This window comes from Nyctereutes procyonoides, unplaced genomic scaffold, assembly GCF_905146905.1.
Source record: "Nyctereutes procyonoides isolate TBG_1078 unplaced genomic scaffold, NYPRO_anot_genome, whole genome shotgun sequence".
In the NCBI taxonomy this organism is placed as follows: domain Eukaryota; kingdom Metazoa; phylum Chordata; class Mammalia; order Carnivora; family Canidae; genus Nyctereutes; species Nyctereutes procyonoides.
The window spans coordinates 12,118,424-12,140,924 of record NW_026575051.1 but is presented as its reverse complement, the minus strand read 5'-3'; the positions used below and the strand labels follow the sequence as shown (position 1 = coordinate 12,140,924).

Here is a 22,501-nt window from a genome sequence, read left to right as displayed (position 1 = left end):
GGATCCAGGACAAGTAACAGACAAAAGAGGGATGATTTCCCTGGCAAATGGGGTGGAAGCAAGGGGGCTGGGCTGCTCTGAAGAAGGGGCAGATAGGAAATTTTGTCAGGCTAAGGAGTGGCCGGTTTACCACCTCCCTTGTCTCATATCCGAGCATCCAGGGTCACTGCTGCTCTCCAGGTTCCAGGATTGCTACTGCAGCTGCAAACAGCTTGCCCTAGGCATGAGGGTGACTAGCCAACAGCCTCAGACACTCTGGTTTTGCATAACAGCTACCATTCTGCAGCCCCCAGAGAAGGGCGCTTGCTCCTTCTTAGTCTCAGTAGTTTTACTTTACTTTTTAAAAAATATTTTATTTATTTGACAGAGAGAGAGAGAGAAAGCACAAACAGGGGGAAGGACACAGGGAAAGGGAGAAGCAAGCTTCCCACTGAGCAGGGAGCCCGACGACATGGGACTCTATCCCAGGACCCTAGGATCATGACCTGAGCCCAAGGAAGATGCTTAACCAACTGAGGGCACCACTGAGGTGCCCTTCACAGGTTGTTTTTTTTTTTTTAAGATTTTATTTATTCATGAGAGACACAGAGAGAGAGAGAGGCAGAGACACAGGCAGAGGGAGAAGCAGGCTCCATGCAGGGAGCCTGACATGGGACTCGATCCCCGGTCTCCAGGATCAGGCCCTGGGCTGAAGCAGCACTAAACCACTGAGCCACCAGGGCTGCCTGGTTTATTTTTTTTTTTAAAAAGGACGCCTGGGTGGCTCAGTGGTTGAGTGTCTGCCTCCAGCTCAGGGAGTGATCCTGGATTCTGGGATCGAGTCCCACATGGGGATCCCTGCAGCGAGCCTGCTTCTCCCTCTGCCTATGTCTCTGACTCTCTCTCTCTGTCTCTCATGAATAAATAAATAAAATATTTTTTAAAAAATCAAGGGGCACCTAGGTGGCTCAGTTAGTTTAGCATCAGACTCTTGGCTTTGGCCCAGGTCATGATTTCAGGGTTGTGGGATCAAGCTTCAAGCCTAGAGTCTGGCTTTGCGCTCAGCTGAGGGTCTGCTCCAAATTCTCTCTCTTCCTCCCCTCTCTGCTCCTCCCCACATGTTCGTTCTCTTTCTCTCTCTCTCTCTCTTTCAAATAAATAAATAAATAAATAAATTCTTTTTAAAAAACTCCACAGTACACCCAAATGGGGAGGGGAGTACGTAAGACTCACTGATGAAATAAATAGAAGATGCTATTCTTGGAGTAGGGAGATAGGTCTTAGAAAATATGTTTGAGTTAAATTCCTAGCAACCAGGGATTGGCCAAGTAAGTTATGACACTTCCAGACAATGAAATAGCATATAGCATTTAAAATAATGCTAAAGGACAGAAAAAAAAAAAAAGGACAGAGAAATTCCAGAAACAGATTTACACCAGATAAAATGCAATGGAAAAATGTGTGATCCTTTTAATAAATGGTGCCAGGTCAGTTAAATATTGCTATGGGTTGGGGCGCCTGGGTGGCTCAGTTGGTGAAGCATCTGCCTTTGGCTTGGGTCATGATCCCAGGGTCCTGGGATCGAGCCCATGTCACCAGACTTCCTGCTTGTGGGGCACCTGCTTCTCCCTCTCCCTTTGCCTGTCATTCCCTCTGCTGTGCTTTTTCTCTGTCAAATAAATAAAATCATTTTAAAAAATGAATAAATAAATATCACTATGAAAAAAATGAATCTTAATCTCAATCTCAGACCATATAATAAAACAATTCCAGGTGAGTTTTGATCTAATGTAAAAGGTAAAACAATACAGTTTTTGGAAGAAAACATAGGAGAACATCCTCATGATTTTGAAGAGAAAACAAATTTAAATAAGAAATCACAGAGGCAGGGCAGCCTGGGTGGTTCAGCGGTTTAGTGCTGCCTTCAGCCCAGGCCATGATCCTGGAGATCTGGATTGAGTCCCATGTCAGGCTCCCTGCATGGAGCCTGCTTCTCCCTCTGCCTCTCTCTCTGTGTGTGTCTCACATGAATAAATAAATAAAATCTTAAAAAATAAAAAAGAAAGAAAGCAATCACAGAGGCACCTGGCTGGCTCAGTTGGTAGAGTGTGTGATTCTCAATTTTAGGGTCATGAGTTCAAGTCCCAAGTTGACCATAGAGCCTACTTAAAATGCCAAAAATGCCAACCACAAAAGAAAAAACTGATAAATTACACTGTATTAAAAAATTGAAAGTACTACTCATCAAAAAAATATACTATAGAAGGCAACTCAGAGAGGGAGATGACATTTTCAGTACTTATATCCAACAAAAGACAAATATCGAGAATATATAAAGAACTTCTACAAAGCAGTAATAAAAATACAGGCAACCAAATATAAAATGGGTCAAAGACTTGAACAGACATTTTACAAAAGAAAATGTCTAAATGGGGCAGCCCCGGTGGCTCAGTGGTTTAGTGCCACCTTTAGCCCAGGGTGTGATCCTGGAGACCCAGGATCAAGTCCCATGTCAGGCTCCCTGCATGGAGCCTGCTTCTACCTCTGCCTGTGTCTCTGCCTCTCTCTCTCTCTCTGTCTCTCATGAATAAATAAATAAAATCTTTTTTTTTAAAAAAAGAAAATCTCTAAATGGCTTACAAACATATGAAAAATGGCTCATTTTTATTAGGCATCAGAGAAATGTAAATTAAATATATAATGAAATCCTATGACATATTCACCAGAATGGCCAAGATGAAAATTACAAAAGATATCAAATATTGATAAGGATGTGGAGCAACTAGAATGCTTATATACAATTGGTACCAGAATAAACTGTTTTGCAGTATCTGTGATGCAACAGTTCCACTGTTAGATATATTCCTGAGAGACATTTGTTCTTGAGTTCACCAAAAATCATACCAGAAGAGTGTTCATCACAGCACAATTTGTAAAAGACCCAACTGGAAAGCTTCCAAATCCTATTAAAAAAGAAAGGATAAGTTGTAGTAGAACCACAGTGGAACATTATATAGCAATGAGAATGAATAAATGACAAGTATACATAACAATATGGGTGAATCTCACAAACATGTCGTTGATGAGTAGATGAAAGCAGACACAAGAGTACATGGTATGTAAGATTCTATCTACACAAAGTTCAAATGCAGGAAAAAGTGATTTGTGATGCCAAAAGTTAGGATAATGATTATCTTTGAAGAGGGGATAGTATCTGGAAGGGAACATCATGGGGTCTTCTGAACTGCTATTAATGTTCAACTTGTTGGTGTGGATAATGTATTCCCTTTGTGAAAATTCATCAAGCTGCACACTGACAATTTGTGTACTTTTTTATATAGGTTATTCTTTATTTTAAAAATAATTAAGGCTGATCTCCATAGCAAAATCTGGTCTCAAAGAATTTTTTTCATGTAGGGACTAATAATAAACAGGTTCAGAAAAATAAGATATTACAAAATAAAGTATTATTTCAGTATTATTTCATTTTGCTAAATGTAAATAATGTTTATCTCTGGATTATGGATGATATTTTCTTTTTACTTTATTGTTCTATTTGTTCTACAATAATCACATTTCTCATCACTGTATAAAATACAAGCTGTTTTTCAAAATAAAATTTGATTATAATAAGTCAGGAATAGATAATGAAGGAAGGGTTGGCACTTGAATACTTCAGCTCACTGTATCCAAAATAAGCTCTGGGTAGAGGCTCCCTTACTGCTCTGGTTGCTACAGGATCACCAGTAGCTGGGGGCTCATAAAAAAACATGGGATATGGTACAAGCAGGAAGGGCTCACAGTCCTCATACAGAAGGAAAGCGGAAGCTATAGGGAAAGTCAAGGCTTTCTTGATCCTGGTCAGGACATCTCGAAAAATACCCCATCCAAACTGTCTCCTTTACTAATTCATGTGTCTGTTTCATTCACCCAGACTGACCTCTCTCTCCAGGATCTGCCTTTACTGAATGCAATGTTGTTCGGTAACCCGATGCCACATTTCTACTGTCCTTGTCTATTGTGGTATCCCTCAAGCTCCCCATGGAACAGCAGTTCTGCATCTCCCTAGTCCCCCAGGGTGACAGTTGCAGCTGGAAGATGAGCTCCTTCCTTCCCCTTTATCAGGAAACATGCTCTACCATTTAATGGGCCTGATTTTCCCATCTATGAGTCAGAGTACAGTAACTAGAGAATCCCCTTTCAAATTTATTATGGAGGATGGAAAAGAATATCCTATCCACCAGGTGGAAGAAATGAGTTGTGTACATTTTTTATGGAGCTCTAGGGGAGCGTCCTATAAGTCCTGCAAATCCAAAAGAGGGAAAACCAGGCAGTTGTTCTCTTTTGAGTACTACAAGCTTCTGATTATGAAAGTACATCAAACTTATGAAAAGTACCTAGCACAAGGGCCACCTCAGTAACTGCCTTATTAATTAGCTTTTGTTTACTGAGCACTTAGGTCTTATCTAATCTTCAGAACAACCCTATAAAAGATTCTACTCATTCATTCAACAACTATATATTGCACTTATGTGTCAGCACTGTGTTAACTGCTGGAGATATAAGTCAACAAAAAACAGTACCTCTACCTTTGTGGAACTTACAGTCTGGTGGAGAGACACATATTATACAAATAGATGTAAAACCACAATTATGCCAAGTACTAAAATGGAGAGTTATTTGGTGCTGAGATTCAGTAACAGGGAGGTTAAGGAAGACCCTAATGTGGAAGTGAATTTTGAGCTGAGCTCTGAGAAATAAGTAGGAGTTTAACAGGTGGTCAAAGAGCAGGTAGAGGAAATACATATGCAAAGGCCCTGGGGCAGAGGGAAGTGTTAGGTATAGGAGAATGAAAGGCAAGTGTGTGGGGACACCTAGCTGGTGCAGAGGTTGAGCAGCTGCCTTTGGCTCAGGTCATAATCCAGGGGTCATGGAGTGGAGTCCTGCATTCAGCTCCCTGCAGGGAGCCTGCTCCTCCCTCTGCCTACCTCTCTGCCTCTCTCTGTCTGTCTCTCATGAATAAATAAATAAAATCTTGAAAAAAAAGAAAGGCAAGTGTATGTTTGGGGGGTGGAGGGGGAGCGGAGATTGGTGAAGGTAGGAATTAGTTTTATCCCAGGTCTGCATGATACTTGACATTCCATAACCCGAGCCCTAGTCAATTCAACCTCTACTGTCCAGGCCTAGCCTTAGCCACAGGAAGCAGAAAACCCACATCTGGGCTCAAGAAAAGGCTTTTAAGTAAACAGGAGTAGTGTAAATGATTTTACAAAGGAAGCCTGTGTGGGAACGAAAGCGACCTGACACTTCAAGGACCGGCAGACGGGAGCTAGAACACCTGCCCTAGATCCTCGGAACCAAGCACGCGCTTGACACCAAAGCCTCTAGGCTTAGCCCGAGAGCCTAGGCAAACGGAAGCGCAAGAGGGTTCCACCACGAAGCCCACAGTCGCACACTTCCTGCTCACCACTGCGGCTGCGTGCGCCGTTCCGGAAGCGGAAGTGCACAGAGGTCACCGTTGGTTTTCAAGATGGCGGCCCTCAATGTGCTGGTGGACACCTGCGGACGGCTGTTCCGGCGGCTCCTGGCTGGCCCGAGGGCGACCAGTTGGGCTCGGCCTCCAGCTCGGGGGTTCAGAGAAGGTGAGTCCTAGGTCCCGACCGCCTCCCAGGGTTGAGAAAAGAACGCCGTGGAGGTTGCTTTTTCCAACCCCTGTGCGCTCCTCCCTCCCTTTCCTTCGCGCGGTTCTGAAACGCGAGAGATGCTGGCGCTGTGGGGGTGCTCGAAAGCGCTTTCCAGACCCTGAGGCTATTATCCCGACTTTGCACCCCTCGTGAGTGTTCTCACTGGTGGGGGCGGGGAAGGACGGAAAGAAAGCCCTCCTTAGTTAACAGGGGCAGGACGAAACGTGTCCCAGGATTCGGAAAAGTCTTTGGTAGAGGTCTGCGTGTTAGTTTTGCTTTCCGTATTCTCCTAGCTGCCGCATCCTTCGTTAGGGGGAAAAAAAAAATCCTTGGGCCATAAAGGAAGGACATTTGGCTGTCCTCCCCAGAGTCTCCCTTTCCAGTTTTTCATCTGAAAATGCTGTGCCCTGATGGCGGCTCTTTTCTGCCTGGGCAGCCAGTCTCCCAGAGAGGTGGAAGCTAATGTGGAGAAGACATCGAACGACTGAAACAGACGGATGCTGGATGGTGGTTCTCCTTTCCATTAATCATAAGCCTGGAAAGGCGGCCTGATTCTAGCCTTGAACTGGGAAGCTTACTCCAGACCAAGCACTGTACTTCAAACTGTCAAGGGATTCTGGAAAAAGGGAAAATACAGCCCCTTTTCTAAGAAGTTAGGTCCTAATGAGATGGTATGTATACACTCCAATAAGTGCAAGTTAGGTATTTACATGATTAAATAGGGAGATTTGCTTACCAGAAACAAACCCAATTGGAAGTTATAACGAGGGGAATGTATCTTGAACAGGCTTATAAAAGGATAAAATCTGGCAAAGAGTGAAAAAGCCTGTCAGGATATAGCCTTCCTTTGTGCACTGCTGGAAGCCAGAAAAAATGAGTGATATGCAAAAGAAGTGTGTGTTCGTTTTTTAAGATTCTGGCAAGGTATTGGCCAGAGTAACCTTTAAAGCTGAGTGGTATCGAGAGAGGAGAGGAAAAAGGTGATCATTGTTGTCAGAGGGAGCAGAAAAGTCTAAAAAGGAGAACCTAATGAGAAGTCTGTTGGATTTGTCTCAGAAAGAGAGCTGTTTAGCTTTCAAACAGCAGTGTCCACAGGGCTCCTGGAAGGCCAGGCCCCAGCCAGCTGGGCTCAGCCTCCATCTTGCAGCTTCAGGGGGAAGTGAGGGCAGGGTCCTAATTTGGGAAAACCAAAGAGATCTTTCATGAAGAAAGGGAAATAGGTATGTTAGAAGAATTTAGCTATGAAAGGAAGATGGAACATATCCTAGAAAGAACAATAAAATCCAGATACTGCCTGGTTTCTTTTTTTTAAATATTATTTACTTATTCATGGGAGACACACAGACGGGGGGGGGAGGTGCAGAGACACAGGCAGAGGGAGAAGCAGGCTCCACGCAGGGAGCCCGATGCGGCGTCTCCAGGACCATATCCCCCGTCTCCAGGACCATGCCCTGGGCCAAAGGCAGGCACCAAACCGCTGAGCCATCCAGGGATCCCCTGCCTGGTTAATATTAGATAAACTAATCCATTAATGAGGAAGGCTCCCAGAGATCATGCTGGTGGCAGAAAGGACATGGTAAAATGTTTCATCTATACCCATGCTGCAAAATAGGCATATACCCATAACATTTTTGAGGGTTTCTACTAAGTATCAAGCTCTAATAACTGTAATTTACATATCCATTGTGAAATTCAGAGTTGAAAAACAGTTCTTTGCTATGTTACCAGTGGATGGGCAAGAGGAATAGTTTTTTGTTTGTTTACAAAAGGGTTTTTGAGATTCGAATTTTTTCAGTTGAAAGGTTTAGTGAAATGATGGACTGTATAATCAAATGGGTCTTTGAACTTCTTTCCATATATACCTGGGTTTGTAACTCTTCTGTTACTTAAAAGCTAAATAATTGAATCGATGTGATCTTACATGAAGCCACTACTGTATTCTTTATTCTTTTTTTTTTTAATTTTTTTTTTATTTATTTATGATAGTCACATAGAATGAGAGAGAGAGAGGCAGAGACAGAGGGAGAAGCAGGCTCCATGCACCAGGAGCCCGACGTGGGATTCGATCCCGGGTCTCCAGGATCGCGCCCTGGGCCAAAGGCAGGCGCCAAACCGCTGCGCCACCCAGGGATCCCCTGTATTCTTTATTCTGCTTGAGAAACACCTGTCTTCAAAGCCTTTAAGTGAAAAAAACTTTGTCTTGATACCTATTATGTGTCAGCTATAAAATATTCTATGTATGGTTCATTTTGAGTGGTCCCATTTAGTGTATTTGACACATTAAATAATACCATACACACATAGTTTAAAGCTGTGGACAGGAAGCTGGGTGTTTTGCTGAAAATATTCAACCATCCAACCTTTTGGAATATCAAATAGTACTACTTAATTTTAGTCAGAGTTGGGGCAGCCGGGGTGGCTCAGCGTTTAGCGCTGCCTTCAGCCCAGGGTGTGATCCTGGAGACCTGGGATCGAGTCCCACGTCAGGCTCCCTGATGGAGCCTGCTTCTCCCTCTGCCTGTGTCTCGACCTCTCTCTTTGTGTGTTTCTCATTAATAATCTTTAAAAAAAAAAAAACTTAGTCATAGTTTATTAGCACCAGCATTCCATGCTCTTACCTGTAGAGACTCTCAGGTTCTCCACTGAGGGCAGTTTTGTCCCCTAGGAACATTGGCAATGTCTGGAAGCATTTTTGATTGTCACAACCGGTACTCCTGGCATCTGGTGGGTAGAGGCCACGGATGCTGCTAAACAACTTAACAGTGCATAGGATACCACCTCCCAGCCTCCAAAAGGACCACCTGGCCTGAAATGTCAGTTGTGCTGCTGTTGAGAAAGCCTGGTCTAAAGTTTTATAAGAAGGACAAAGGCAAGAACGATAGTGGAAGGAACAAAAATGAAGGAAGAGACAAAAATGTGGTTTACTCTATGCCTGGTGCAAACACTGTGCTAGGTTTTCCACATATATTATTCAATCTTCTCAACAATTTTTAAAGGTGGGTATTACTGACATTTTTCCACAAGAGGAAATCTGGCCCAGAGGAGTTCAGTAGTTGCTCAGGATCACCTGGCTAGTAAGTGGTGGCCTTGGAAGTAGAGCCAGCATTCTTTGTTATCCACCACTAATACTGCCATGGTACTCCATGGAAGGGCTGCCCTGTGGTTCTCCCTCCTGAAAGCTCTCATGAGTTAACTTGATGAAGATCGTTTAGTGCTTTTTTTTTTATAGGAAAGACTGTATTAGAGCTCATTCCTGCCTCATTACTCTTGGGAAGGAAATGTATTTAAAACAAAAATAAACACATATGACTCCCTGAATTAATGGTAATCATCTATCAGAAGCTTGTGCAGAATGCGTTGAAGTGATTAAAGGCTGAAGGGAATTTTTTTCATCTTCTCCAGTTAGCTCAGGGGCTTCCTGGAAGACCTAGCATTTCAGACAAGGATGCGTGTGGCAGAATGGGCAGCCCGAGAGCTAAAAGCTTTGAGAGAGGAGTGTATGATTTGGGGGATTTAAAGGCATACGGGGACATAGTCCGGAGTCACCTGCTAGTGGAAAAAGGACAGTGAAGCCTAGTGCAGAGGGACAGTCCCTCAGAGGCCCAAGGGAAAAGAATGGGGAGGTGATTAGAGAATGAGAAAACTTTAGTAATAGAATTAAAAACAAACAGAAGGGAGTGGAAAAGGAGTTTGAGAAAAGTCTTCAATGGCCAGAAGCGCAGTCACACATCCCAAACACACACTCTGCTCCCTGACCCTACCCTCAGACTTGTGAATGCCACCTTTTAGCTATCAGTGACTCCATTCTGTCCTACTCTGCTTGGGACTTGGTTTCCAGCTCAAGAAGGACTTAGCCTCCGGGTACTTTCTACGGCAGCGCCCTCGACATCATTCATGTGCCCTCCCTTCCTCTTTTACTAAACAGTTGGGTCTTGATTCTGTTGCAGTTCACTGTGTCTGTGTTTATGTGGCCATCGAGGTCTTTCTGCGTTCACTACAGTCTCACCCCAGCACTGTTTGCTCTAGACCGTTATGATTCAGTTATCTTGGACTCCATCCTAAGTATTTATTGAAGTACTCAAAGGACCTCTTTACGAGGCATGGCCTTTTATCATAGTGAGGCTCCCATACTTGGTTTCTTTCCCTTTTCTCTTCTAGGAAGACTATTCTATTGTACCTCTCTACAGTAGATGGAGCCAGGCTATACCCTCCATGGGTGCTCAGCAAATGTGTTGTCTTATGTAGGATGGATTATTTGATGTGTATGAGAAGTGCCTTTCTTAGAAGATTTAGCCCCTAACTCCAGTTTAGAAAACTGCTTCATGTCTTTCTTAGTTTACTTCATATTGCCATATCTCAGAACACAAGGGTGATTCCATCATTTTCTTCTTCTTCTTTTTTTTTTTTTTTTTAAGATTTTATTTATTTGAGAGAGGGAGAGAGAGAGAGAGAGCAGAGGGAGAGGGAGAAGCAGACTCCCCGCCAAGTAGGGAGCCAGATGCAGGGCTCCATCCCAGGACCCAGGGATCACAACTTGAGCTGAAGGCAAACGCTTAACCAGTTGAGCCACCCAGGTGCTCCTGATTCCATTTTTTTCTGAACAAGTCTGTTGATGCCTAAATCTCTTAGTCCAGCTTTTCATGGCCATCCCCATCTTGAATGGAGAGGAGGCCAGGGACAAAAATGGATCTCAGATTTTGTTTGGTTTTGCCATGTTTTTGTATGCACACTGAAAAGCAATACTATTTTGATTCCTATCTCCTGTTTTCAGAGGCTTAAAATCTTCTGGGGGCTTCTTGAGGCTCCAGCCAGGACTCCTGCCCCTGCACTGAGACAACGCCCTGATCACTCTCAATCTTACACAAGTTCTCAGGTCATTCCTTCTGGTTTGACAAATTGTCTGTAGTAGATAAGCATCTGCCTATTGTTTTACCCACTGGCATATAGTATGATGATTTACTGGCTCAGAGTTGCTGTGTGGGGAGCTAGGGAACAGCCGAGCTGGCCACAGGCTTTGATCTCTTTTCCAGGGGCCAATGGGATGACTTCAGGGTTTGGTTCTTTGCCTGGAGTGATGTGTGTTTTGTTAGCTTTGTTTACCTCATGGTTAGGACCCAAGTGCCTCCACGGAGAGGGGAACCACATGTTTATCTGCTTTGTGTTCCAGGACATCGTTGTCTTGCTGGCTCAAGTGGTACCAGCAATGTCTCTCTCCTTTTGTTTCCTCCCAGGATTCTTAAAAATCTCTACTCACCTGTTGCTACTTAGATCTGGTTGCCTTCAATCCCTCTCCCAAGTTGGTTTTTTGCAAAGTTTCTGGGGTACCTGGAAGCCCTGCTGAGCTGGGGCTGTGCCCTGCTTCTGCTCTCCCGTGTCTGTAGGTTGACACATGACAGTTAACTGTCCCCCCTGTAGCTATGCTGGCCTCCAGACTCAGCACCAGGCTGAGTCTAACCCACATCCCGTTTAGGCTGGTCTCTGTTCTGAACAAGTAGATCCGTGTGTGAGGTGATGCATTTTCTTTTATAGGGAGAAAACCAGTTTGTCTTTGAATTGATTCGTAACTACAGTGTTCTGGAGAAAGCCTCAGGGCCTTTCTGGCCATGGTACTCCTTTGTGTATCTGGAGTTGGAACACTGAGAGGCTCTCAGGTTGGTTGTTTTGGAGTAATGAGTCTTTATGAATGGCCTTGCCCCGAAAACAAATGGGGGACAATTCCAGGCAGTCTGTGTCCAATTAGGTGTTGGTCACAGAGCTCAGTGATCACAGATGCTGCCTGCCTAGGGCCTCCAGTTGGGTTAGAATTGCCTCACTTTTTTCTTAGACATTCTCCTTCCCTCTTTCTACTGTTTATTTTTTATTGCAAAAGCAGTACATCTTTATTTTTAAGGACTTGAGAAAATACAGACAAGCATAAAGAACAAAGTAAAATCACATATCACTACCACGGAGAGAAAACTAGCATTACCATTCAGGTACACACGTCTGGTTGTATGTGTGCTTATGAGCATGTTTCCAGGAAAAGGTCCATAACTTTTACTAGATTCTTAACATTAAGAACCTCAAGTTCTTTTTTTTTTTTTTTAAGGTTTATTTTTTTATTTTTAGAGAAAGGGAGAATGCGTGGAGGGGAGGGGTGGTAGAGAGAGAGAGAGAAAGAATCTCTGGCAGACTCCCCACCCAGTGTGGAGCCCCGATGTAGGGAGAGATCGTGACCTGAACCGAAACCAAGAGTCATCCAGGTGCCCCAAGAACCTTAGGCTCTTCCTGAGCTGCACGACTTGCCTCAGCCAAAGCTGAGTAAAACTAATCGTGGGAGCCAGCTGCTGTTTACATACGGTTTTAGTATTTAGAGAGACAGTTTGCAGTCTAGCTATGGGGCCCAAGTTTTCTGTTAACAGTCCGAAGAGGACCATGACAAGTATTTTGCTCTGGTGATACTAGCTATGTTTATTGAGCATCTACTAAGTGCCAGTTCCTATGCTAATGGCCGTGGCTTCTTTCTTTCTAAAGAAACTGGAGGGGCAGCCCTGGTGGCTCAGCGGTTTAGCACCACCTTTGGCCCATGGCGTGGTCCAGGAGACCTGGGATCGAGTCCCACATGGGGCTCCCTGCATGGAGCCTGCTTCTCTCTCTCTGCCTGTGTCTCTGCGCCTCTCTCTCTCCTTGTGTGTGTCTCTCATGAATAAATAAAATCTTAAAAAAAAAAACTGAAGAACAAGGGGGAATCTCCAAGACCTTTGTTTGACTCTATCTGCCAGACATGTGCCATTGGCTTGGTTCTTCCTTTGAATGTTATGGAAATTGTCATTCTTCATCCTGGTTAAGTAAGCTAGGAAAGGGGATCCCTGGGTGGCTCGGCGGTTTAGCACCTGCCTTTGGCCTGGGGCGTGATCCTGGAGTCCCGAGATCGAGTCCCGCATCAGGCTCCCGGTGTGGAGCCTGCTTCTCCCTGTGCCTGTGCCTCTGCTTCTCTCTCTCTCTCTATGTCTACCATGAATAAATAAATATTTTTTTTAAAGTAAGCTAGGAAATATGTATAGCTTGATGGATGTGTGTTACTTCCTGTTCTGCCCTCAAGTTCTCCTCTGACTGCCTCAGACTTAAACAGGTGGAGAATTGAGGGAGCCCCCCCTCCATTTACAGTGGCAGTGCTCTCCTGAAAACTCATCCCGGGCCAGCATCTGCAAGCCCCTCTCCCCACCTCTGCCACCACCCGGTCCCATGTACATAGCACAGTTCAGTCCTGTAGGAGCCATGTAGAGAAGGGCAGAGGATTTAACTCAAACAGCTGCCTCCTTGAGCTTTAGCATGGCTTCCCGGGCCAAGTTCTAGGAGTGAGCTTGTCTTCCTGCTTATCTGCAGAGGACCCACTGGAACAGTGTTAGTTTGGTCCTGTATCTGAGACTGCACATTCTTCAGGGTCAGAAGCCATGTTTGTCTGATTCTCGTTGTGAAAGGACACACGCAATAGGTACTTTGAAGGTCTTTCAAATGCTTTCACCCCCACCCACCCCAACTCTAAGGTCATTATTGCCACGGTAGGGCAGGGTCTTGCCAATTTCCTTGGTTTAGAACCAAGATGAATCTCGGCTTAGAAAGACAAAAACAGCAGGGAGATCCTTAATCCCGGAGAGATGGTATTACTTGGGCATCTAGGTTTGCCCGGCCTCAAGGGCATAGAGCCTTGGCACTTGGAGGTGAACCCTTCATGCTTTCTTTTCCAGATGGGGACCATGGGAGAGTGCAGACCAAAGGCTCTGATTTTCTGCATGTGTAGAATTTGAGCTGTTATTTGAAACTCTCTGTTCCTTATTAAATGGCTGACCTGATTTTTCCCCTTTATCTCTGTAGTGGTGGAGATCCAAGAAGGGAAGACGACTATAGTAAGTATCATCGAATTGGCCACTTACCACCTCTCTAACGCTTGGAGCTGCCCGGGACGGAGGGGGGATGGAAACTGGTCTCCTGGAGTCAGGATCGGCTCCCTCTGTCATAAATCCCATAGTCCGATGTTTTTCAAGCTGTGTGCTGTCATGTAGTTGAATCAGAAACAGTCACTGTGCCTGGACTGAGGCATCCATTTTTGGTTTAAAGTGGCCTTTTGTGTGACAAAGTCTTAGAGGTCTTTACTGATACGTCCTTTGGTGGAAATAAATCAGTTTTACAAAAGGGAAACCAAGGCAGTGGTGAGACTAGAGAGCCCAAGTAAGTTGACCTGTGGCCAAGAGCCTGGATCTCAGCTCCTTTTTTTCCTGCCTAAAATGACCAAGCTATTGCTTAAGTGATGCCATTAAAAGGTGATACTCTCTGGGCCCTGGGCTCACTAGCTGGCGCCCTGGCTTGTCTGTTGGTTAAAAAGAGAGAATGATTCTTCATCCATCTACTCCCCCCACCCCTTTCCCTTGTCAGGGCTCATCTCCCCTCCCTTCCTCAGGGAGTCATGGGGCCTAGATTATCCTATAATCCCTAAAAGACAATGTTGTTTTCACATGGCCTTCCATGCTTCCAAGAAATCTCAGCCACTCCACTGAGTTCCCAGAAGCCTCTGTAACTTCCATGTCAACCAGGGATTTAATCCTTCTGGCAGCCAGCCAAGCTTGGTCCTCCCCAAAGCGATCTTATCCCCCAGGACAAGCCCTTAGGGTTCCTCTTTGGGTCCTCCCCAAAATACTCCTTAGCCTTTTCACTGTTTAGCCTCAAAACAGTTGGTTTTAGAGGGGCCCCATCCCCTTTAGGCACCTCTTTTTGTTCCTTTATTCAAAGCCAAAATAAGCATTCACCCTAGAAACTCCATGCTTGTGGAGAAAAATATATTTGGCTTTTGAGTATGAAGTGTTTTTCAGGTGGGGTGTCAATTTCCTATTTACAAAATGAACTTGGAAAAAAAAAAACGAACTTGGAGACATTATGGCCCTTTGAGACCCATTGGGGGAGGGAAGCCCATCCGTTCTCCATGGAGACGCACTACCGTGGCTAACTAGCCATTGCTCACTTTCTGGGGTTTCACTTTCTTCATCCATAAAATGATGCCTCCTTCACGAGGTCTTGGGAATGAAATGAGTTGATACATGTGAACCATTATCAGCACAGAGCCTGGCATAGAGTGGGGAGTCGATAAATGTTAGCCCTGCCCCCACACTCCCCACCAGGCCCACCATAACCCCCTACAGCCAAGATCCACTGTGTATCTCCACATTTTCCCTGGTGCACTTCTCCTTATCTGGCATGGCTGTGGTGGCTTTGGCAGAAAGTTAAGTAGCAGTGTCCTGCACAGCCATGCCTCACATCCAACCCCCTTTCCCTTTTGCTGCTTTCTCCCCCAGGAAACAGTATTGCTTCCCTTCCCAAAGCCTCCCAGACCTGTCCCAACCCTACTCTCATAATCCATGCCCTCAATCAGCAAGGCTTTCCAAACTCCCCGTCTTGCAACCAGAGCCGCCTCCTAGATCTTTGGCTTATTGCACTTCGTAATTCCAAGGCTGTGTCACAGGATACAGCAGCAGTGGTGGAGGTCATTGCACATGTGGCCTCCACAGGATTTGAAAGGTGGCATCCAAAATGATAAAAGCAAGGAGGAGGGCAGGGGAATGTATCTTCCCATGTGTGTTGTAAAGAGCGAGAGAAAAGAAGCAGGAGTGCACATAATACCTGCTTGTAAAGGCATAGCATAGAGCCGGCTTTCTCAGCCTTGGCACTGTTGGCATTTGGGGCTGGCTAGGGCTTTGCTGTGGGGGCTGTCCTGGGCCTTGCAGCATGGTTAGGGGCTTCCCTGCTACATGCCCAGAGCACCGCATCCCCCCCACTGTATCAGTCAAAAATGTCTCCAACATTGTCCAGTGTTCCCTGGGGGCCGAAACCCTGCCTGTTTGAAAACCCTTGGCATAGATTCAACCTCTGTCAAATGAAGCTGGAAAGGGCAGTTTCCTCTGAGAAGGATATGTGCAGTGGGAGGGAGACTTCCTTTTAACTGTGTATCCCTACACCATTTGAAACTTTTTACCATGTGCATTTATTACTTTTTCCCAGAGCAGGAAGCATAATGTTCTGCTGTTTTGTTGAGGAAGGGAAGGTAGCAGTCAGCTAATACAGTAAACCCTTCCCTTCTTGCCACCAACATGAACTCTAATTGCCCTGCTCTTGCATGCCACCACATCAAGTCTCTGGCCACTGCAAGGTCCGGTACACAGTAGCTGCAGAACCCCTGCCACCGTTCAGGTGGGGAGACCTATTAGCTAATCCCACAAGGCCCCCAGAAATGAACTTGCCCTGGCATCTCACCATTTGGGGGGTTGCTCAAGGATTTGAAGCTCCACCTGCCCTCTCCCTCACTGGCTGTCTTTTTCTTCCTCCTAGATCGAAGGCCGTTTAACAGGAACTCCCAAGGAAAGTCCAAATCCCCCTAACCCATCTGGCCAATGCCCCATCTGCCGGTGGAACCTGAAGCACAAGTATAGCTATGAGGTGAGCTGTGCACAGGCATTGGCTCTGCGTGTCGTGGAGGCTGTGGTCTCTGGTACACTTAAGCAGCATCCCTACACCCCAGCCACTGCTACATCTCATGACCCACCAAAGCTAGAAGTATTTTGTCCAGTGACTCTCAACTCTGGCTACCCAAGGAGCTTTAAAATAATACTTGGACCTCACCTGCAGACATTGACTGCATATGGTGTGGGGGGGAGCCAGGCCATCATTAGTTTTTTTATTTGTTTGTCTTAAAGATTTTATTTATTCATGAGAGAAGCAGAAACATAGGTAGAGGGAGAAGCAGGCTCTCTGCAGGGAACCTGATGCAGGACTCGATCCCAGGACCCCAGGATCACGACTTGAGCCAAAGGCAGACACCTGACCACTGAGCCACTCAGGCACCCCATCATTAGTTTTTAAAGTCCCCAGGGGATTCTAAAGCATAGCCAGGGTTGAGAATCACTAATTTAGATAATGGTCTGGTCACTTGCAGTTCAGACCACCAGGGCCCTGTAACCCCATCTTATAGGGTCTGTTCCCAAAGGGATGGAATCAAGATCTGGATTTGGCTTTCCTTTTTTAATAAGGAGGGTATATTTGAAGAGTCCTCACTGTCTATCTGGGGACACATTACTGTCTCCTTCCATATTGGAGCTACAAAGACTCCTGTTTGCTCCAGCTCCTCTAGATCTGTTTTCTCCACAGAAAGATGACAATGGTGAATAAGAGTGGATAACCCCCCATTGAGTACAGGCTCCGCGTCAAGCACTGTTGTGAGCATTTACAGGTTTTCATTCACTTGGTTTTCGCCATATCCCTATGAAGTGTAGGTACCTTTTTCATCCTTGTTTTCCAGATGAGGAACTTGGAGGCATGCAAAAGTTGATGAACTCACCTCAGCTCACCAGTTAGTATTAGTGCCAGGACATAAACCCCAGGGATACAAAACCCAGGCAGAGCCTGCTCTCCTGACTCTCCATCCTCTCTAGAAATAGGGAGGGATTGGGGGAAGGACACAGCCCTAGAGAAATCCATACTTGTCCTTCAGAGTTCTATTGGTGACATTAAGCACCCTATTTTTAGGTTTCAGGTGATTCAGGCTCTGGGCCAATTTGACCTGCAAGTTGTCCCTGTACCGCTCTGTGGAATGGGATGACTAAGGGCAGAGATCCCGGTCAGGTGGTGAGAGCAGGAGGGGCCACAAGCCCATGGGATCTGAACAGAATGACCCAACTAATCTCCTGGGCTGGGAGCCTTGGCTCCAGGCCACAGGCAGGGAGGGAGGTGCTCCTTTCACTCTGCTCTGGGCCCTTCTGCTCATGGTGGCCTGGAGTAATGGGAAGCCTGCAGGCCACCAGGCAGTTTTCACAGTTTCTTGTGACATAGAAGTTAGCGGGTTCATGGCTGTACTTAGAATCCCAGCTAAAGATGAGGAAGTGCAGCCCACACCTGCCTAACCACCACGGGGCACTCTTTCTACCAGCCGTTTCCAGGAAATGGACTTGGCTTTGTTTATCCAGCAGACGAAATCCAATCCCCTCCGAGGTAAAGGCTAAAGTTGTTTTCCTTTTACTCCTTTTCACTCAGGACACCGTTAGCTTGGGCTACACAGAGCTGTACGCTTGCTTGGCAGCCTACAGTGGGGGGCTGGGGCTGTGGGCCCGGTTTATTAGTCCTGGATAATCCAATCCAAGTTCTTTTCACCAGATTCTAAAGATTACAGGGGTGGGAATTGGGGGCCTGGGTCCCTCAGGAGCTGTCCAGTGATTAAAACAGATCTGTGGAAAAAAAAATAATAAAATAAAACAGATCTGCGGTTATACAGTGAGGTGCCTGCCAGGGCAGCAAATCCGTTTGTGGAATAGAACCATGAAGACTGGCATGCCAGGCCTTCAGGTGGGCGGGGCCCCCATCTCTTGGGGGAAGCAGTGGCTTATTTAACCCCCTCAGCCACCCTAGGAAAGTTGGAGGGGAAATGGTCTCTTGTCTTGATTTGGCTGTTTATCCTTGTGCCCTTGACTCGTCCAGAGTAGTCTGATGGTCTAAAGGAAGCCCGAGGATCCATTCACATCTGGTCATAGGGGGCTTAGAATATGTGGCACTTAACTTCACAGCCCCAATCCTCAACTCCTCAGCTCATATGCTGCTTGGCGTTTGCAGGGGAACAGCAGAAGGTGGAGGGGCTTGTCTGTGTGTATTGGCTCATAGCATATGTAGGCTTTTGGGGTAGAAACAGTACTGGTTTTCCCCCTTGTGTGGAAATCTATGACATGCCCTCACCTCACCCAAGGAGAACAACAGATCATTACCTCGAAAGATGCTGCTGGTGCTCGAAAGATTAATGCTTCTTGAAGAGTTTCTGTTCTCTGATCTCAAATTCTCCTGGAGATGCTGGAAGCCCTTGGGGTTGGTAATGGGGCTGGAAATCTTACCAACTTGGGATTTAAGTTTTGTTAGGGTAAAGGTAGAGCAACGTGCAAAGCTCTATGTGGAGGGTGTGGTCTCCAGTTGGCTTCTGAGGGAGACCTCTACCCCTTGGGTGCTGGGGTAGGATAGCCTCCTCTGTAGACCACGAGGCCCTGGTGCCCTGTATCAAATGCCCACCAGCTGACTGCAGTTTTCCATTTCCACTAGGATGTTCTGCTGCTCCGTCAGTTCATCCGGCCTCGTGGAGGCATGCTGCCTCGAAGGATCACAGGCCTATGCCAGGAAGAGCACCGCAAGATTGAGGAGTGTGTGAAAATGGCGCACCGAGCAGGTAGCGGGTCCTCTCAGGGCAAAGAGGCCAGAGAGCTATCAGTGCAATGTCCCCATGCCACCCCTTGCCAGCCGTCCCCTGTCCAGCTCCAGGAAGAGGTGCGGACATCTGGAGTCTCCACTAGACTCTCCCCCCAGTGCCAGCCTCCCACCCCAGGAGCTGCAGGGGGAACTGCAAGACCATCCCATATGTGCTCTTGTCTCCCCTCAGGACTCTTCCCAAATCACAGGCCTCAGCTTCCTGAAGGATTTGTTCCGAAGAGCAAACCCCAACTCAATCGGTAAGTGAACCTGGGGGTCAACACCTGGAGCATTCTGCAGCCCCTCCACTCTCACATATTCTGCCAGGGAAGCCATTTACCAGAGCTCGGCCCACAGCTCAGGAAAGCTAGAGTGCTCCCTTGGCTTTGTGTTCCATCCCTCCCAGCCTGAGCACCAAGCCCCATTAGCCCCACCACTGCTCCAGTTGATCCTGTGCATGCTTCTGTGAGCCTCCCCTGCTGGCCTCAGCATCTCTCCTCTTCCCTTCCCAGCCCTGCACTTAGCATAGGGGCAACAGGGTAAGAAGATCTGCTGCTTGGGCATTAGAATGTGCTAATCCCCTGTTTATGACATCATACTGGGTTGCTATGGGAATGTCAGAGCACTTTAACAAACTTTTCAGTATCCCAGCACTGGGGTTATTAAAGGGCAAAGCGAGACCTTAGAAATGGGAGGGCTCTCTGGGGTAGGGCCACCGTATATAGCTGTGCACTTCGTACACTGCACAGCTTCAGCCTCCCTGGCACTCCCTAGAGTCGCACAGTTAACCTGCATAGCTGCACGTGGCGGCCTGGGAGGTCCTGAGCTTTTGTAGAGGAAAGGACCGCCCCTAGACCCTGGAATCAATCAGCCTGCCTTTCAGCTGAAGCAGGGCGGCCCCCTCTGGTGTAGGAGCAGATTCCTGTCTCTCAAACAGCCATCCTGTCCTGAGCTCCTTTCCCACCCCCATCTCCTACATTACAACACTCACAGCCTCCTAGATCTGTAATCCCCTGGTTGAGAGTAGATCCAGATCTATAAAGTTGATTTTGGTCTTTCTTCTTCTTTGCCCCCATCAGCAGCCCCTCCCCTCTTCAGTCTCCTACTGTAACTGCTCTCTGTAGGGGACCAGAGACGGTTGAAGCAAAGCAGGACACCGCATCCACAGCAAGTCTCCAAGCCTGTCCCAGAAAAAATGCAGGCTCGGAGGGTGGGAGGCCAGGCAAACCCAGCTCCGGATTGCTGGACTGGGGGTACAGGGCCAGAGCTGGGTCTTCACTGACACCTCGCCAGCACCCTGGCCTCGTGCCCATCTCCACCTGTACCTCCCACATTGCTAGCTGGGCCATCTGCCAGCAGCCCCAAGGGAGCAGGGCATATTAACCTCTTCTTGTCTTTCCCGCTTTTGCTCTGGACCATTTGGAAGTTGAGCCCACCCTCCTGTCTGACTTGTAAAGAGACAGCAGCAGGCCTAAGGACACACTCTATCCTGCCCTCGGGCCTTTGAAGCAAGGCCAGGCTCCCTCCCATATATCCGGTGTCCTTTAACGTGACACAGGATTGATGATGTGTGGGGGTTCTTGGGTTGCAAAAGGCCGCTCTAGGGGGGAGGGGGAGTCCTGGCTATGAAGGAGTTTGATTCCCTTGCAACAAGGGACTTTATGATTCCATCCAGAGGTCCTTGAGCTGCCATGCACTGGCCCAGGTACTGCTGGAGAGCCACACATCCTCTTTTCCCTGAGCCTTCAGGAGAGGTAGGAAGGAGCCTTGGTTCTTCCTAGAGGTGAAGTGTGTTCCCCAGAGAGCTAACTGGAGGTCACCCAGGCACCTCCCCCACTGCCTGCCAGCTCTCTGTTCCATGTGGCAAAGCATCAGGTCCAGGGCTAGCTGAAGCCTGCTTCCCTTCCCTCTGTGGTCTCTCCAGGGCAGGAGGGAATGGCTTGAGGGCAGCAGTTCTGGAAAACCTGGTCAGCTTCAGGATCTTCTGAGGTCCTTGGTCCGAGTGAGCATTCCTTTTAGGGAGCCTGCTCCCACACTCCATCTCTTCACCCACCCCCTCTGAAATCAGGGAGATGGTCAACTCAGGGACCTGCAGGTGTTCCCCTTCCTTCAGCTTTACTCTTCTGTTGCCCCAGCACCGCCCACCGTGGGTCCCACCCACTGCACAGAGGCCTCCCTGTGGGGAGCCTTGACCCTGACAATATATGTGGTGTGTGGGCCAGTGCTTCCCACACTTTTTTTTACCTCCTCTCAGAGCTGTTGCCTTTGCACGGAGCTAGGAGCAGAGAACCAAAGTCCAGGGGAGGGGAGCTCAGTTGAAATGTAGAAATCAGTCTTTTGTTTTGTTTTTCTCAGTTTTATCTAAAAATTCTCAACCAAGGTGATGAATTTTTTAAGTGAAAAAGTTTCTCATCTGAGGTCTCTAGCAGCAGCTGGGTTGAGCCCCAGCCTAGAATAGAGGCAGGGGAGGAGCCTCGCTTTGCCATGGCTGAGCTTTCAGGATGAAGGGTGGGCCTCTCTGGACAGGATCCGAGTTTCATTCTGGACGGAGTAAACCCCAGTCCCAGCCGGCATGAGCCACTTTTCCGGGAACTGTCAGGGCCCCGGCCATCCCCAAAGGAGGCCAAAGGACTGTGGGCGGCAGCCATCTTTCCCCACCCCCTCCTACTTACAAGGAACCTTTCCAAGCTGGGTCTGTACCACGGGCCCTCACCCTTGGCTCCCCTTATGGGTTGGGTGAGGGGCAGGGGTCCTGCACCAGTTAGGGCCACCCCCGGGAGCTCCTTGGCAGAGTGAGCCAAGTGGGGAAGGAGGGAAGGATCTCTCCAGGCCTTATATCAGCTCTCCTCTCCCCATGACTGAGGCCAGAGAGGAATAATCTGCTTTCTGGGCAGCCTCTTTCTCCACCTCCTCCCCCAGCAAGTATACACACAAACATTGACAACTCATAAAGATCAAGGGAGCGCGTGGCCCTGGGCTGCCTGACCCTGGCCACACACGCTTGCGGCAATGAGGGCCCGGCCCATCTGTTTACGGCACACTCAGCCGTCACTCCCAGGAAAAGCCCCTGCTCCTCAAGGAGGGAAACTGCTGAAAGGCTTTGGCTCAAGGAGATGTGGAAACCCCCCGCCCCCCCATCCCAGCTCCAGCATGGGCCCCAGTCCTCCTAGCCACCTCCTCCCCTCCCTCCACAGGTACCTGACCCGCTGGTCTCCCCGTTCGGTCAAGCCCATCTATAATAAAGGCCACCGCTGGAACAAAGTACGCATGGCTGTGGGGTCGCCCCTCCTGAAAGACAACATCTCCTACTCAAGAAGGCCTCTGATACTGTATCACTGACTGGGGGCAGGGCTCCCCATCCCACCAGGGTATCCCAGCTCCTCCGGAAGGCACAGCAGACAGTGGGCTGACCCTCAGTGGCCTTGGGACTGCCTTGGGCCATGCTCAGTGCTGAGGGATAGGAGTTGTCTGCAAAGGAATTTTCAAGCTCATGGACTCTACTGCTGGTGTGTGTTCACTGCCTGTGAAGTACAGGGGGCTTCAGCCCATTTCTAGCCAGTTCTTGAGCATTGAGTCACTAATCTTTTGTAATA

At 47.5% G+C, this 22,501-nt stretch overlaps 1 protein-coding gene across 1 annotated transcript; it reads left to right on the top strand.

Moving 5' to 3' along the window:
* The first annotated feature begins 5,503 nt into the window (after positions 1-5,503).
* MRPS18A (mitochondrial ribosomal protein S18A) lies at positions 5,504-22,466 on the top strand. Its single transcript, XM_055329902.1, has 6 exons — positions 5,504-5,621; positions 13,518-13,549; positions 16,020-16,127; positions 18,765-18,888; positions 19,099-19,168; positions 22,103-22,466. Exons 1-6 carry the CDS (start codon positions 5,510-5,512, stop codon positions 22,245-22,247), a joined length of 591 nt encoding a protein of 196 aa, XP_055185877.1. The 5' UTR covers positions 5,504-5,509; the 3' UTR covers positions 22,248-22,466.
* The last annotated feature ends 35 nt before the right edge of the window (positions 22,467-22,501 follow it).

Bases quoted from the DNA above. Each gene is read 5' to 3' on its own strand.
- MRPS18A (XM_055329902.1), top strand. From the start codon at position 5,510: ATGGCGGCCCTCAATGTGCTGGTGGACACCTGCGGACGGCTGTTCCGG. The intron at 5,622-13,517 runs GTGAGTCCTAGG...TTATCTCTGTAG, and splicing joins AGCTCGGGGGTTCAGAGAAG to TGGTGGAGATCCAAGAAGGG. The intron at 19,169-22,102 runs GTAAGTGAACCT...CTCCCTCCACAG, and splicing joins AGCAAACCCCAACTCAATCG to GTACCTGACCCGCTGGTCTC.